Raw genomic sequence first — 12,734 nt, 5'->3', positions numbered from 1 at the left:
CAGCCCTGCAGGTAGTTTGTCCTGACTGCCTGGAGCACACCTGGCTCCTTTGCTTCTGCCATCCCATTAAGGGGTTGGGTGCAGGTGAGGGCCTCCCGTTCTGGGGAAAGGTCAGCTCGGCCTGACCAGGAAGCAGAAAGCGGCCCCATCTCGACAACTAATGTGTTTACTCAACGCCTGGAGCAGGCGGGAGTGCCAGCTGCTAATCGCTCCCAGCTGCCTCCCTAGACAGGCAGAGTGAAAGGAGACGGGGGTGGGGAGGGCGGGAGCAGAGCCCCTCACCGTCCCCCTCAGCTTGGCCACCTCCTGTCTCCCCATTTTTCAGAGGGGAGGGAATGGGTGCGGTGGGCTCAGCCAGAGACTCCAGGGTCCTGTAAATGCACCGCCTGCCGGGAAGAACACCGGCTAAGGACTTCCGCTCTCCTGGCGCCCCGCGCTGAGAGGCCATTTCCTTTCGTTCCCCAGCAGCACTGGGCACTCCAGCTGCAGGGTCTGTTCTGGGCCCCTGAACCTGTCCTGGTTCCAGGGCAGGGAATGAACCGAAGCAGACCAGACCTGCGAGAACCCAGGGGCTGTGTCAGTCGGGGCTGCACAGAGACAGGCCTGGGCTCTAAGGCCACCCCGTTTTGGCCTAAGCAGCCCTCCCCTTGTCAGCCTAGCACGTTTGGCTCCCCCCGCCTGGGAGAGGCCTTGAATCCTGCAGAGAATCTTTTTTTTCACCCTGGCAATGCCACTGAGAGCCAGAAAGGTGATCAATTCAACTCAGGGAATGAAAGCAGGTCCCAAGGGAAGGGGTAGGCTGGAAACAATTCTCATCCATTCATTCCATCCACCCACCCATCCATCCACCCTTCTGTCCATCCACCCTTCTGTCCGTCCACCCGTCCATCTTCCCATTCATTCATTCAACCCACATTCATTTAACATCCTTACGTGCCAGGTGAATGCCCCTTGCAAAGGAATGCTCAGAGCAGCTGACGGTCCTAGCCTGTACCTGGCAGAGCCCTTTCCTCTTCCCAGGCAGTGGCAATCGCTAATAAAGCTGGTGTAAGCATTGGAAAAGTTGTCCTCACCTACCCCTGGGGAGCCGCCCTGGAGGGAAGGAGTCCCCCACCCCATCCCCAGAGTACAAAGTGGGGTGTTGATGAAGGGCATAACTGAAGTTCCCGGTCTGTGTGGCTCGGAGCCACCCCAAGCTGCCTGCTGGACCCCCTCCTCTATAATTCTGCTCTTTTAGGGAGTCCTGAGGACAAGTTCAGCCCAGGCCCCACCATCGCACCCACTGGCTGAGACCGCAGGGTGCAGGACAGGTGGGCCTCACGGATGACCTCTCGGACAGCGGCCCGGAAAGTCTTGCTGACGCAGCAGTAGAGGCCAAAGTTGACTGCTGTGCTGAGCATGGCCACCATGTTGGCCACGTCCAAGGCCAGGTGGACCCTCCAGTCCCGGTGGACGGGGGCCACGTACAAGTGGAAGAGCATGACAAAGATGCGGGGTGCCCAGAGGAGGGCGAAGAGCGTGGTGACCCCCAGGAGGATGGCTGTGCTCTTGCCCCCCCGGGGCCGCAGCCCGCTGTGCGTCCTCTGCCGCAGCCGGCAGACGATGGCCGAGTTGGTGCCCAGGAACACGCCACAAGGGATGAAATAGACGACGAGGCAGTGAGCCCACTTGAGGACCTTGTCCATCGTGCTGGGGGGGTCCGCGTCCCTCCACACGTCCGGCCACCAGTAGAAGGGGATGCCAGTGAGCAGGGCCACACCGAGGACAGTGGCAATGGCACGGTGGGTACGGCCTGGGGACGAGATGGCCCGATGGTGCAGGGGGTGGCACAGGGCGCCGTAGCGGTCGACCGTGAGCAGGACGGCCAGCCACACGGACGCGTGGTTGGCAGCGAACTCCAGGATGTTGGCCGTGTGCACCACGGCCCGGGGCACTTCTCGGGCCAGCATGGCGCCCTGCAGGAGGAAGCCCATGAACACGATGACCACCTGGGTGGCAATGTCTGAGGCCGTGAGCGCCAGCAGGTAGTGGTAGGAGGACTTCCTGGTCCTGGCGGCAAGGCGGGCCAGGGCCACGGTGCTCAGGAGGTTGACTGATGGCCAGCGGGGTCACGGAAGGAAGAGGTCAGAGGTGTTAGAAGGGGTGCCTGGGCTCTGTTCCCCTGAGATGTCAGCACCACCCCTTCCCACCTGCTTCGAGGCTGTGCTGGCTTCTCCTCCACCTTCCAAATCCTTTGGAAACCCGTTGGTCAAGGAGGCTTGACCAGCTCACTGGTGCCCTGTACTTTACACACTGCCGGTCCCTGACCCCGCAAGGCGCGAACTGCACCCTTACACACCTGTGAGTGCACTTGGCAGGGCATCCTCAGAAGCCCCTGTCCCTGTAGCATTTCTTTCTAGGCTCTTTTCAGATGTCCTATACCCTTTCAGATATTCGAAGCCTCTGCGGGGATGGCTTTATTTACTGGGTTTGGGGAAACCCCCAGGCTGAGGCCTGCTATCTTTGTTGGTACCCTGGCATCCAGCTCCACCCCAAGTTTTGCTCTCAGAGGGAACTTGGCTGGTGAAGGCAGTGGCCGGAACAGGTATATATAGACCAAGGTGAGTTCTGTCCTAGGTGAGCTCAGTCATCCTAGGTGAGTGGCCACTGAGGGGCAGGGGTAGTGGGAAACTGTCTACTCTGGTGACAGCTTGGGTTTAGCTATTAAAGACTCCAAATCCTGGCCCCTCACTTTCATTTCCCTCATGCTTTGTCTCCAGTGACGCAGAATACCCCCCCAAAAGGGCAAGGGGAGCCCTGGAGTCTGTGACTTGGCATCTCAGGTGACTGGCACACAGTGAGGGAGGACCCCGATTTCCAGCCAAGCCCCAGCCCTGGGCGCCCAGCTCCCTACTCACCAGGCAGCCCCAGGCCCAGCAGGACACTGTAGTAGATGATGGGGGCGACACCAGCCACACAGGGGGACCGCTCTGGGATCTCCGGCCAGTGGCCCGCAAGCTCCTGGATCGACCCACTGCCATTGAGTGTGGGCAGCAGGGTGTCTTGTGGCTGGCCAGCTAGGAGGGGCGGGAGAGCAGGGTTAGAGCTCTTAAGCTCTTTCCTACCTGGCTCAGCAGCAGCCTCACTCGGACCCCAGGGTCTTTCTCTACAACCCTGCCACTGATGAGACACAGCCAAATGGCAACCTCTGCTGTAGTGAAAGTTCTTGCCATGTCTATCCCAACTCCACCCCACCTCCTCCGAGGCCTGGCTCCCCCATCGATGCAAAGAAGTCCAAGGCATTCTTTCGTGGTGCCACAGAGACCGTTTTTCGTCTTCATCCTTGGCAAGTTGCACATCAGAGTCACCGAGGGCTCAAACCCTCCTCCCCTCAAACCACACTTCAGGTCTCTCTAGGTTTTACATTCCAAGCCTTCCATTTCCCGCGGAAACCCCTACCCTACTCCTACCCATTGCTAAACCCACTTTTCCCATCCCACTGCCAACCCCCCGCCCCTGCCGGCCCAGTTCTAGATCCCCTACCTGTCTCTTGCCCCTCAAGCCCCATGCTCCTTGGTCCGGGGTCACCCTGTGGCTTTTCCTTGGGCTCCTGCAGCAACTTCCAGCAGCGCTGGCCGCCTCCGCCCCACGCCCACCTGGGGCTTCCCACAGCCGGCACCCCACGATTCTTGCAGCAGCACTGAGCCTGTCCTGACAGCACGGGGAGCAGGGACTGTGGTGGGGAGGAGGAAGGAAAGGGTGGGGCCCAGGCGCAGGGGAATGATTCTAGAGTAGATGCCGCCCCGTCCCTGTCCCTCGGGGCACAGGCAGGGAAGGGGTCAGGCTGGGTGTGGGCCCCAGGGGCCAAGTCTGGGGGTGGGCGGGTGGCAGGTCAGTCTGTGCTGAAGGAGCGGGCAGTGAGGTGCAGAGGCAGGATCCCCGGACTGGCCTGGACTCAGCTGGGGTGGTGACGGCCTGGGGGCGAGGACTAGGGGTTAGGCAGAGGGGCTGGGGGTGCCAACTCCAGGGCCAAGGGGACTCTGAAAGGCGTTAGCTGCAGGGGAGGATGGCGGTGGGCCCCCAGGAGCCCGCAGCTCCGCAAGCTGCTGTTTCCCTGGCCCTGGTGAAATGGACCATCCGGCAGGGAACATCAGTCCCTGGCAAACAAACCCTAGCCGGTGCCGGCGAGCTGCTGGGGAGGAGCGACCAGGGCAGCGGCACCAGGCACCACGGCGGTCTGTGGGGTTGACCCGGGAGGAGAGCTGAGGCCAGACCTAGAACCGCTTCCCATGGCCCGCCTTCGGAAAGAAACTCTCCAGCTCCCTGAGTTATATCCTGGGCTGCCTACCTCACCCCGCCCCCACCCTCCTGGGCAGACAGTGGCGCTTACGACTGAGGCCTTGCTGCCCCCTGGCGGCCAGGTCTGGATACCGCAAGTCACTGTGCATCCACTGACTTTTTGGCCAGTCACCCTGGAAGCAGGGTCCCAGGCCAGCACCTCCCCGCACCATGAGGCTGGGGGTGAGTATGGGGCAGCGCCTTCAAGTTGAAAAGGCCAGCAAGAGCCAGAGGGAGGAGGGGGTCCTATAACATTTACTCAGCACCACTGTGTCTCTAACTCTTTTAATCCTCACAGTGGCCCCCCTGCCCACTAACTCTGGTTACCCCATTTTATACAAGCAGACACCAAGGCTCAGAGAGGTTAAGCAACTAGGCTAAGGTCACAGAGTTAGAGGGACAGTTGGAATTGGAAGGCCACTCTTTCGCTGAGCCTTCTCAGAGGGCAGGCGCTCCACGAAGGGAGGGGCCAGGCTTTAGGAAGGAGCTGAGACCCGGGTCAGCCCACCAGCCCCTCCCATGGTGAAGAACATTCCAGAAGGGGGAGCAGCAAAATCACAGCGCCGAGGCAGGAGAGTGGGCACGCCACCCTGACAGACCAACCTGGAGAAAGGAGAAGCTTTGGGGGAAAGAGTTCTTTTTGTTTCTCGAGTGCCCACCCCACCCCCCCCCAAGTACACGGGGCCTGGAACTTGCACTCAGGATTCCCAGTCTAAGTGTTGAGTCACCCAGGCCCTAAGGAACTCAGGCAGGGAGACCGTATAGCCCTAAGGGCGGCTGCTGGGGCAGGGCTGGGTCGTGGGGCCTCCCTCCAGCGGGGTAACCGCTTTGCAGATGCAGAAACTCTTCGTCCTGCCCCAAGCTGGCAGGAGGTCCTGGGTGCTTTACTCTAGAGACTCCTTGCCCGATGAGGACCATTTTTTTTCCTGCGGAAATAGCTTCTTAGAAAAGACAGCACAGGATCGTGGAAAGAAAAGTTGAGCAGGAAAGCAGCATCTGAACCTGGGTTCTGCTGACTCCCGGCTGTGAAACCTCAGACCAGCCAGTTGGGCTAAGGACGCTTCTGTCTTGGGCAGGTGGTAACACTTCTGTTGGGGATTGTTCCTGGTTGTGAGCTCATCAGATTTTTTCTCGAGGAACTTATGGAGCTTCCAGATGCACAGGGCAAAATACAATGCACGGTCTCAGATCCTCCATCTCAGAGAATATGCAGGACGAATGGCTTCCTCCCTCTCGCCTGTCCTGAAACACACTCACGGGCACACACACGTGTGCATGTATTCCACTCATACACATGCATGTACACACATGCACATGTGTGCGTGCACATAAGCTCCAGCAACTCTTAGACTCAGACAATGAGAACAGAGAACACTGACATTCAGAAAATCAGTTTCTAAGTCTCTAGAGGAGGTTGAGGGATAAGGGAGCATAGAAACAGTGGGAGGTAGGAGGGTCTCAGAGATGGGGAGTCAGAGGTGACCCTTTTGGGTCACCTTGGTAACCTGGAGCCTCCAAGCTCCCTTTACATTTGAAACACCATCCTTCTAACTCTAGTAGGTAGATCTTAGTTTGGAGTGCACATGGCAGTCAGATGGGATGCTTAAAATGCAGATGCTCAGGTCTTGCCCCCGGGAATTCTGGCTCTTAAGGTGGAGCATAGGGGATTCTAAAGCAGTGGGCTATGCCTCAAGAAAGACTGGTGTAGACAGTCAAGGAGGCTGCTGTTGACAAGTGGACCTACACAAAGACCATTTTCTATGGCTGATCAGTGGGCTCTTATCATCAATAACAATCCTACTGAAAAGCGGGCTTCCCCCAGGTCCCAGCCTGCCCAGTTAGACTGAGGCTCTGAAGAGGTGCAGCCCACCCCAGGAAGGACAGGTGGCAGCCAGTGGGCAAGGGATGGTGGGTCCGGATGGAGCGGAGCCAGGTATGAAAGCCAAGGGTAGCTGGGAGAGGTTTGCCTTGGGCCATGCTGTTTGAGCTCTGCCAACCCAGCCAGGTAGGTGCCAGACTCAACTTCTGCTCTCTATCTCTGGCTCCAGAAAGGGAGTGGAGCTGTTGGGTTTCTCTGTGCTAGCCATGGGGGAAGGGATCAATGCACCCAGCTGGTCCTGGGGATGCAGAGGGCAAGAGAGGGAAGGCTCCGACCCACCCACAATGGAGGACCTTGCCTGGGGAGAAACTAAGAGCTGGATCTCTGGGGAACCACCTACTCCAGTTGTTCAATGCCAAAGGAGGAACTGGAGGAACTGGTGTGGACTTGCGAGGCGTTTCAGTAGCAGTTCTCTCCCCCAACCTGCTCCCACCAGGCCCTTGGACCTCAACTTCCTCCCTTCGGCCCCTTTGTTTTAAAAGACCACATCCCTGTACTAACAATTGATACTGCAACCTAGCTCTCTGCCTCAGTTTCCCCTATCACCTGAGTGGGATGCCAGGTCTGCTGTTTGCCTCTTGGGGGACTCTAGGAAGGAAAACATTACGGAGGGCAGAAGCTGGTAAAAGAAGCTTTCCAACAATCTGAGATTAGAGACGTGGGGCTCACTGGGGTAGGTGAAGTGAAGGAAGCGGTGGGCACACACATACCCAGGCCTGTGCTGGCTAGCAGGTGGACAGTGGCCTGCTGAGGGCCAGCCTCCGGGAAGGGGCCCAGGCCTGCCCTGGGCTGGTCATCCACCCCGCCCAGGCCATGGTGCATCTGCTCTAGGCCCGGCTTGCAGTCTTTGGCTCACCATGACCTTGGGGTGGGGTTCACGGTCACAGCGCCCAGGGGGCCTAACCCTCTTCAGAGCGTGCCTGGGACATTCTTCAACAAAGAAGGAGAAAATGTTACCAGTGACTCCACAGGCCCCAAAGGGGCAGCCTCAGTAGCTTCTTCCCTCTCCCAGGCCCGCCCTTTGCAGCTGGCCCAGGGCCGGACTCTTTCCAGGAGGCTGCCAGGGTAGGGGCTGTGCCTGGGGAACCCCCAGGCCAGCAGCGGCCAGTGTTCTTGGGGACGAGACATGCCTGCCCTTCGGAGATCCTAAAACTTCGCAGGAGAGGAAGGACTGGCCCAGCTGGGTGGGGAGGAGGGGCCGGATCTGTCCCCCCAGGGGCCCACGGCAGCACAATAGCCCTTGGGGCTGCCACTCTCTGGCTTAAGCGGTTGCCTGGACAACAGCTGGGGCCCGTTTCCACCAATCCATGGCCAAGGCTGGGTGGGGGGAGGGTGGCCAATAAGGAAGGGGGCTGCTGTCCCCCTCATGTTGGCTTCTATATAAGGAGGGACGGAGGAGTCGGGGCTTCGCTGTCCCTCCAGTGGACTTGGGGGCGTGGGCGTGAAGATGCTCAGGACAGGACACGCCAAGCCGGGGCCCTGGGGCAGCTTGTGGGCCATGCTGACCTTGGTGGGCCTGGCCACTCGCGCAGGTGAGCGGGCAGTGAGCGGGGGCAGGGAGGAGGGGCAGGACCTTCCAGGCCGGGAGGGGGCGGCGTCCAGCTGGCCGGGTTCAGAGCGGGGTTGGGTCCGCCCCGAGAGCTGCGCAGACACTTCTCCCTGAAGGGAGGAGGCGGTGGACAGGCAGGCGGGGGCCTGACGACCAGGCAGGGGGTCCAGGCAGAGGCCGAATGGGGACAGGGACGCCATCAGCATTCAGGCCCTTCAGAGTGGGAGCTGGAGGAGGCGGGGCTGGGAATTACCCCCACCCCCACCCCCCGCTTCTCTCTCACCCTCCATCTACTTCTGTCTCCTCTCTCTCACAGACACACAGATTTTCCCCAATAGTCCACACGTGCCTGTGTGAATGTGTGAGCGTGTGCATGTGAGTGTGCAAGTGTGAGTGGGGCGGGGGGGGTGTACCCATTTGCTGTGATAGACTCTTGTCTTCTTGCACTGCTCCCAGCATGGGAAAGCTCTGGCAGTGTCCTCTCTGCAGCCCGTGGGTTCCTGTCATTAAGTCCCCGTGCCTGCCTGACCCTCAGAGCACCCTTGGAAGGGGGGAGAAGGGCCTAGATGGCCAGCCTGGAAGGGAGATGCCAGTCCTGACACCCAGTTACCTGGACAGGTTCATTCCAGCCCCAGTTGCCCCTATTCTTTCTCAGGGTCCCCCAGAGGCCTCCCCCTGGAAGGGGTGTTTCATCTCAGAAATCAGGCCCCCAGGCCCCAAGAGGGCGGGGGGGTCCTGGAAAGCAGCCCTGCAGCCTGGCTTCATGCCTCGCCCCCTCACTCCCCAGCCCCTGCCACGGCCCCCCAACCTTCTCAAGGCTCCAGGCGCACCTAACCCCTCCCCTTCAAGGGCCTCTGCTGGTTCCTCTGCCAGGAAGCTCTTGCCCTGGTTGGCTCCTTCTCCTCCCGTCCTCAGAGAGCCTGTCCCACGTCTGAGTGGCTCCCCATTTCCATCATCCTCACCTCACTTGTGCATCGCAGTCTAAAACCGGGGAGCTTGTCTGTGTCCTCCCGACCTAACAGAAAAGTGTATGTTTTTGTGGCTGGTTTTGTTCACTGCTTTATTTCAAGCTCCTAGAAGAGTGTCTGGCACATAGTAGGTGCTCAATAAATATATGCTCATGCAGGCACCACTTCTCACAACCCCTCCGAGGGATTAAGTGGACAGTTATTCAGAAGGTTTGCAAAAAACCCTGCTTTTTCTCCATGAGTTTTTTCAATCCTCGCCTGGGCACCTGGCATCAGGGAGACCAGTTCTGGGCCTTTGCCTGGTTCACAACTCTTCCCTGCCCGGAAGGGTCTGTACCCACACACCTCCTGGGCACACGCAGGTGCACACACGCAGCCTCCCTGGGACCCCATTTCCCTTCTGTCCCCACCCCTGCACATGTGTCTCCAGCTGGTCCCTCTGTCCCGGGACTGCAGCTTCCTGCTCAGAATGCACTGTGTTCCTTCCTGCTGCAGCCCAGAGAGCTGATGGCGGTGGGGAGGCAGCAGGCACCTCCATCAACCACTCCCAGACGCTGCTCCACCGCTTGCAGGAGCTGCTGCGGCAGGGCAATGCCAGCGACGTGGTTCTGCGGGTGCAGGCTGCGGGCACCGATGAGGTCCGCGTGTTCCATGCCCACCGCCTGCTGCTGGGTCTGCACAGCGAGCTCTTCCTGGGGCTGCTGCATAACGAGAGTGAGGTGGTGCTGCAGGAGTCCAGGGACTGCGCCGCCGTCTTCGACAAGTTCATCAGGTGGGGAAGGGCAGCCTCCTTGCAGGGTGGCGGGGAGGTCTTCAACTGTTCCCAAGACCCAGGTTCTTCCATCCATAGGGCCACAGAAGCCTTGGCCCCTCGGAGGTCATTCCGTGATGATGCAGTCACCTCCTCTCATCCCTTCTGCCCTCTTGCATGATGCACTGTGACTCCCCTGCATGCTCTGTGGGGTTCGATGGTGTCGGTTTCCTGCCCTGGCCCCCCTCTCCCGCATCCCAAAGCTGTTTCCGAGCCTGGCCAGGAGAGCTTTTAAAAGCTACAGATTCCTGGGCCCCACTCTGGATGCTCGGCGTCAGGTTGGAGTTTTAGTTGGCAATCATTTTTTATTTGAAAGCCTCCACGTGGTCTTGGTGTCTGACCAGGCTTGAATCCACCGTGCTGGGGAGCTGGGAAAGTTAGCTGTCTCCCCCACCTCCTCTACTTCCTGCCGCTGCGCAGTAGTCGAGGAAAGGAACCCTGTTTTAATGAGCATTGGGTTTGGCTGCTAATTACTGAGAAGCCTCAAATGACAGTGGCTTAAATAAAATGGCTGCAGAATTCCAGTCATCGCTTTCAAGTTCCAGGGAGCACGGAGGGGTACGAAGGGCAAAAAGAATTTCTCCTAACTCTAGTCAGTTCCCTTTGAGCAGCCTACCCCAAAGTCCCACACTGTCTCTCCACTTATATTTCGTTGATTAGAATTTAGCCACATGGCCACACTCACTGCGAGGGAGGCTGGGAAACAGCCTTTTATTTCTGGAGACTAACATGCCTGGTTGGAAAGGGAAAGGGGAGAAGTGGTGTTGGGGTAGGTAGCCCAGCGGTCACTGCCACGTCCCAACAGAGCAGGAAACTAGAGCAGAGGGACAGACGCAGATGGAGAGAGAGAATGAGTGATTCCCAAAGAGAATGAGAAAAGACGGGAAGGAGGAAAAAGACCACAGAGAAAGACGAGCCTGCAAGAAAAAGAAAAGAGAGAAGGGAGAAAGGGGGTAACCCGAGCTGAAAGGTCACTTTGTAGCCCAGACGCCCCGCCCCCCCACCCCTGCTGGCACCCTCAAAATAACTAACCTTCAGGGTACATGTTATTCCCTCTTTTATAGGTAATTACATAAAGGTGAGTGAGTTGTTCTCATAGCATGTGGTGGTAGAACACGGATCCGAATGCGGATCCTGTCCTCTTCAAACGGTAAGCCCAACAAGGGCAAGGAGTCTTTCCCTAGCAGGTGCTGGCGGCTAGTAGATGCTCAATAAAAATGCACTACTTAGTCCTTGTTACGGTGATAAACGGAAAGAGGCCGCTGAGTAGCAACAGCTTGGGAGGGTCCTTGAGAGGAAACGACAGGCAACCTCAGGGTCCGTGCTGCTCCGCCCCGAGGCTGGGCCCCCTCGGGCCTAAGAGAAGGTGGCGCTTGGAAGCGCCGGGGCGGGGGGGGGGGGGGGGGGGGGGGGGGGGGGCGGCGCGGCGGGGTCCCGCTCGGGCCCGGCCCCGCCTCCCCCCGACCAGGCCGCCTCTCCCGCAGGTACCTGTACTGTGGCGAGCTGACCGTGCTGCTGGCCCAGGCCATCCCCCTGCACAGGCTGGCCACCAAGTACGGCGTGGCCTCCCTGCAACGGGGCGTCGCCGACTACATGCGCGCGCACCTGGCGGGCGGCGCGGGCCCGGCCGTGGGCTGGTACCACTATGCGGTGAGCACCGGCGACGAGGCCCTGCGCGACAGCTGCCTGCAGTTCCTGGCCTGGAACCTGTCGGCCGTGGTGGGGAGCGCCGAGTGGGCCGCCGTGAGCCCCGAGCTGCTGGCGCAGCTGCTCCCGCGGTCGGACCTGGTGCTGCAGGACGAGCTGGAGCTGTTCCACGCGCTGGAGGCGTGGCTGGGCCGCGCGCGGCCGCCGTCCCCCGTGGCCGAGCGGGCGCTGCGCGCCATCCGCTACCCCATGATCCCGCCGGCGCAGCTGTTCCAGCTGCAGGCGCGCTCGGCCGTGCTGGCGCGTCACGGCGAGGCGGTGGCCGACCTCCTGCTGCAGGCCTACCAGTTCCACGCCGCCTCGCCGCTGCACTACGCCAAGTTCTTCGACGTCAACGGCAGCGCCTTCCTGCCCCGCAACTACCTCGCGCCCGCCTGGGGCGCCCCGTGGGTCATCAACAACCCGGCCCGCGACGACCGCAGCACCAGCTTCCAGACGCAGCTGGGCCCGAGCGGCCACGACGCGGGCCGCCGGGTCACCTGGAACGTGCTCTTCTCGCCCCGTTGGCTGCCGGTCAGCCTGCGGCCGGTCTACGCCGACGCCGCGGGCACCGCGCTGCCCGCCGCGCGCCCCGAGGACGGCCGCCCGCGGCTCGTGGTGACGCCGGCCAGCAGCGGCGGCGACGCGGCGGGCGTGAGCTTCCAGAAGACCGTGCTGGTGGGGGCGCGCCAGCAGGGCCGCCTGCTCGTCCGCCACGCCTACAGCTTCCATCAGAGCAGCGAGGAGGCCGGCGACTTCCTGGCGCACGCCGACCTGCAGCGGCGCAACTCCGAGTACCTGGTGGAGAACGCGCTGCACCTCCACCTCATCGTCAAGCCCGTCTACCACACCCTCATCCGGACCGCCAAGTAGCCGGGCGGAGCCGGGGCTGCGAGAGCTCGGGTGTCCGGAATGGCTTTGCATTGGAAAATGAAGGCTTCGCAGAGGTGGCCCGGAGGCTCTGGGAAGGGTGCAGCGAGAGTGGAGGTGGTTACAGGCCGAGCTCCGTGGGCAGCCAGGAGCTGGTGACATTGGGGCTGAGCGGGTGGGCTGGGTCAGGTGCGGGGCGGTAGAACGGAAACCTGGTGTCAGGAGCTGATTTCACAGTGAACTTGATGGTCACGGTTTTGCTCCCGAATAAACGGAAGCTCTGAGAGGTGAGGGGATGTTTGATCCACCCCTTCCCTGGCTAAAAGCAGCTAAGGTAGGGACCCACAGGTCTGAGAATTCACCGGTCCTTCACTGTGCTTTATCCTGAGGGCAGATTTGAGCCCCCCCCCCCCCCCCCCACCTCCAGGCATGGAATAGGGCCGATCAGAGCATCCAATGTCAAAACACCAGCCTGGGAAGCCTGGGGACTCGGGTAACCCTTGCAGTTTTCTTACCTTGAAGTGAAGGGGCTCCAGCTGGCCATCTCTGAGCCCCGACCTCTTGGGACAACCACCCTATCACCCCCCTCCCATCTGGGTTGTGAGGCTTTGTGCAGTCTGGGCCACCACCTGGGAGGGTCCCTGAGCAGGTGTG

General features: G+C 60.4%; 2 protein-coding genes across 2 annotated transcripts; one reads left to right on the top strand and one right to left on the bottom strand.

The window, feature by feature from the left end:
• Positions 1–405: 405 nt before the first annotated feature.
• On the bottom strand, positions 406–4,490 carry GPR142 (G protein-coupled receptor 142). The gene is made up of 7 exons (XM_077163250.1): positions 4,333–4,490; positions 4,150–4,216; positions 3,805–3,954; positions 3,523–3,712; positions 2,898–3,056; positions 1,272–2,092; positions 406–555 (listed from the first exon to the last, which is right to left on the bottom strand). Exons 1-7 carry the CDS (start codon positions 4,488–4,490, stop codon positions 406–408), a joined length of 1,695 nt encoding a protein of 564 aa, XP_077019365.1.
• Positions 4,491–7,532: 3,042 nt separating this feature from the next.
• Positions 7,533–12,083, top strand: BTBD17 (BTB domain containing 17). Its single transcript, XM_077163726.1, has 3 exons — positions 7,533–7,728; positions 9,209–9,485; positions 11,009–12,083. Exons 1-3 carry the CDS (start codon positions 7,644–7,646, stop codon positions 12,081–12,083), a joined length of 1,437 nt encoding a protein of 478 aa, XP_077019841.1. The 5' UTR covers positions 7,533–7,643.
• The last annotated feature ends 651 nt before the right edge of the window (positions 12,084–12,734 follow it).

This window comes from Tamandua tetradactyla, chromosome 6 (assembly GCF_023851605.1).
Source record: "Tamandua tetradactyla isolate mTamTet1 chromosome 6, mTamTet1.pri, whole genome shotgun sequence".
NCBI lineage: Eukaryota > Metazoa > Chordata > Mammalia > Pilosa > Myrmecophagidae > Tamandua > Tamandua tetradactyla.
This window is presented reverse-complemented; position numbering and strand designations above follow the sequence as displayed.